The following is a 2,837-nucleotide window of genomic DNA, read 5'->3' as shown; positions in this document are numbered from 1 at the left end:
AATTTCGAAAATTTTCTTTTTTGAGTAAAAAAAAAAATTCGAATTTTGTGTTTTTAGGTTATTCATTCATTTACATATGTAAAAACATTAAAATAAACAAATACCATGTATGAATATACTTGCAAATAAAATAAAACAAATGCCACCGATCAAAAAACTCGTAAAAAAAGAAAGAAATAAAAAGAAAAAGAAAACACCACCGATCCATAATAAGAAAAATAATATTAAACAAATACCGCTTCCTGAAATCTTGTTAATTAATCCCTTATTTCTTGGTATGCTAGGTCATTCATGCCTTTTAAAGGAATAAATCCATTTGTTTTATCCGGAAACATCGATCTTTCTCAAAAGTTGGGAACATCACTTTACTTTACCAATCATCAGATTTTTCTTGTTCCCTTTTCAACATAATAAATCAATCGATAGAATGAAAGAATTATTGGAAATTCAAAAAAAAAAAATCATAAGCTCGTAGAGTCTCATAGTATTTGAACTAAAACACAAAATCGAGAATGCTCCCATAAAAATTCTCGAGTTTCATTTCAAGAACATGTTACATGTATATCGAAACGTATGTCAACTTTATACAACACCACATGAGAAAGAATCTATGCTTTCTAAAGTAAAAAATACAAGCAACAACTTTGAGACGTGTGATGATTTTCACACAATTCTCAACTCTTTATTACTCCAATTGTTGCATTCATCGACCCCTTTTGCTCCTTGAACATCCGCAACACACCATCAATTGTAATGTCAAAAGCATCTCTATAATCCCCAAATTCATCACTACTCGTATTTCTATACACAAATTTAGGAATCGAATCGATAATCCTTTCTCTCATCTTCTTTATTTTATCCCTACTATAACCCTCCAACACTTTTCTCACCGACGTCCCGTTCCGCACGGCTCTCCGGTCTATGAAAACCGAAAAATCATCCGGTTCATCGCCCAAGAACCACTCGTATTGATACTTGATGCTTCTCCTCCAGAAGAAGACCGGGATCGAACCGGCCAACATGCAATCGAACGTTGACTTTCTCGTGTGTGCGTCACCCCGTGGTTGCAAGCAGAAATCCGAGTCCAAGAACGACTCGAGAATCTCCCACGTACCGTCGTAGCACCGAGTCCCCGAGCAATCGACGACTCGACACGAGCCGGACTCGTTGTGGCAATGGTTCCATAAGATGGTCCTAAAATCACCTTCTAGTGGTCTCTTGGCACCAACAAAAGTGAACAAGTTGTGTCTTTTGTGGGCTTGGACGAATCCCAGCCATTGATTTAGCTCTGACTTGGACTTGGGATGGAATCCGGTGGGGTAGGGTACACTGATCTCCAGCTGGTCCCAAGGGTCCTTTTCAACGGAGAGGCGTAAGATGTTTTTCATCAACGGCATGTTGACGAAGCTGGAGCCCCAGTCTCCGTCCTTCCACCGCCGGAAATCCCACGTCATCCGGCCGAGCATTATGAAGTGATCTGAGCCGTTGGATCTCGCCCAATAAGGCTGCGCCGCCACCCACCGGAGAAGCATCTGGCACTGCCGGTCCCTGTCCTTGGCCGTGTAATTCGTGAACAAATACTTCGCCACCGCCAGCCCGGCGTAGAAGGGTATGTAGAACGCCGCCGCGTACTCCGGCGACGCCGTCCTACACTCGTGCCTCAACATTCTCTCGTGGTAGATAATCTCCCCGGCGAACATGTCCGTCCAGTACCACGCGGAGGAGAGATTCTCCGGCACCACGCTGCCGTGGCCGTCGGTCCTCCGACCGGGCCCCGTCGCTCTCGGACCCAGCCCGCCGTTTGAAACCGCGTTACACCTCGAGTGCCACGGGTCCAAATCACCGCAGTTGACCAAAATCTCTCTGTTGAAAACCTCCGGAAGTTCGTAAACATAAAACCTGCCGGCGTCGCATCTCGGCTCCGGCGGCGTTGGCGGAGGCGGAGGCGGCTCCGTAGCTTCTTCCACGGATTCACGAATGGGCACTGCGTGCTTTGGTGGGTTGCTGGAAAAATACGAAAGGATAAAACTTTGGAAAAGCAGGAATATTATGAGAAGCTGGAGACATCTGCATAAAACAAGTCGAGCAAAAACAAGATTAGAAGTATATTTGGAAGAAAGATTCTTGGGTTTTTTCTGGGATTGCTGTTCGTTTCGATCAAACATCGGTGAGAAGCAAAGAATTTGAGGTGGCCACAGAATTTATTGCAAAGATAATTCGGCGAAGAAACGGTATGCTTAACAGCTAAACCTAGAGATCAAAGGATCCTTAATTATATATGTATTCTACTAATCATATTATATTATATTTTTATATTATAAATATTTTATATATATTTTTTAGTGAAAACATGTAAATACGTGTGACTTTTTTGACGTATATTTTATGTGATTCACGATGTGAACGTTGGTGGCGAGAACATGAAGGTGATGTAATACTTTCTGGGATTCTGTAAACATTTTTTTTAAAAAAAAAATTTTTTTGGTAATATGATATTCAATTTTTTAGTTTAAAATTTTTTTTGGTCTACGAATGCTAGGAAGATTACATTTATGTCTCTTTTCAATCTGTATTAATTATTAGTGCTATAAATGTGGTGATAATTAAGTTCGTAATTTCCAGTTTTGATTGGGAATTTGGGGTCCAAGAATTCAAACGTTATTAAACAGAATTAGGTTTAAGTCAACAATCATCGTTTTCATCTTATAGTTTATGGGTTTTTTCGATTTAAGTAGTGTTTGATATTATTTAAAGAAAATATTTTTGAATTTTTCTTCCACGAGAATGTCGTTCTAATTATATAAAAAAATCCTTATTAATTATTTGACATAAAAAAT

The 2,837-nt window shown here is 39.9% G+C and overlaps 1 protein-coding gene across 1 annotated transcript; it reads right to left on the bottom strand.

Moving 5' to 3' along the window:
* Positions 1-513: 513 nt before the first annotated feature.
* LOC140883130 (xyloglucan galactosyltransferase XLT2-like) lies at positions 514-2,344 on the bottom strand. Its single transcript, XM_073289476.1, has one exon. It carries the CDS (start codon positions 2,163-2,165, stop codon positions 675-677), a length of 1,491 nt encoding a protein of 496 aa, XP_073145577.1. The 5' UTR covers positions 2,166-2,344; the 3' UTR covers positions 514-674.
* Positions 2,345-2,837: the final 493 nt, after the last annotated feature.

The sequence above is a fragment of the Henckelia pumila genome, chromosome 2 (genome assembly GCF_033568475.1).
Source record: "Henckelia pumila isolate YLH828 chromosome 2, ASM3356847v2, whole genome shotgun sequence".
NCBI lineage: Eukaryota > Viridiplantae > Streptophyta > Magnoliopsida > Lamiales > Gesneriaceae > Henckelia > Henckelia pumila.
Note: the sequence above shows the minus strand (reverse complement) of the source record. Positions and strands in the feature narration are given on the sequence as shown.

Bases quoted from the DNA above. Each gene is read 5' to 3' on its own strand.
- LOC140883130 (XM_073289476.1), bottom strand. From the start codon at position 2,165: ATGTTTGATCGAAACGAACAGCAATCCCAGAAAAAACCCAAGAATCTT.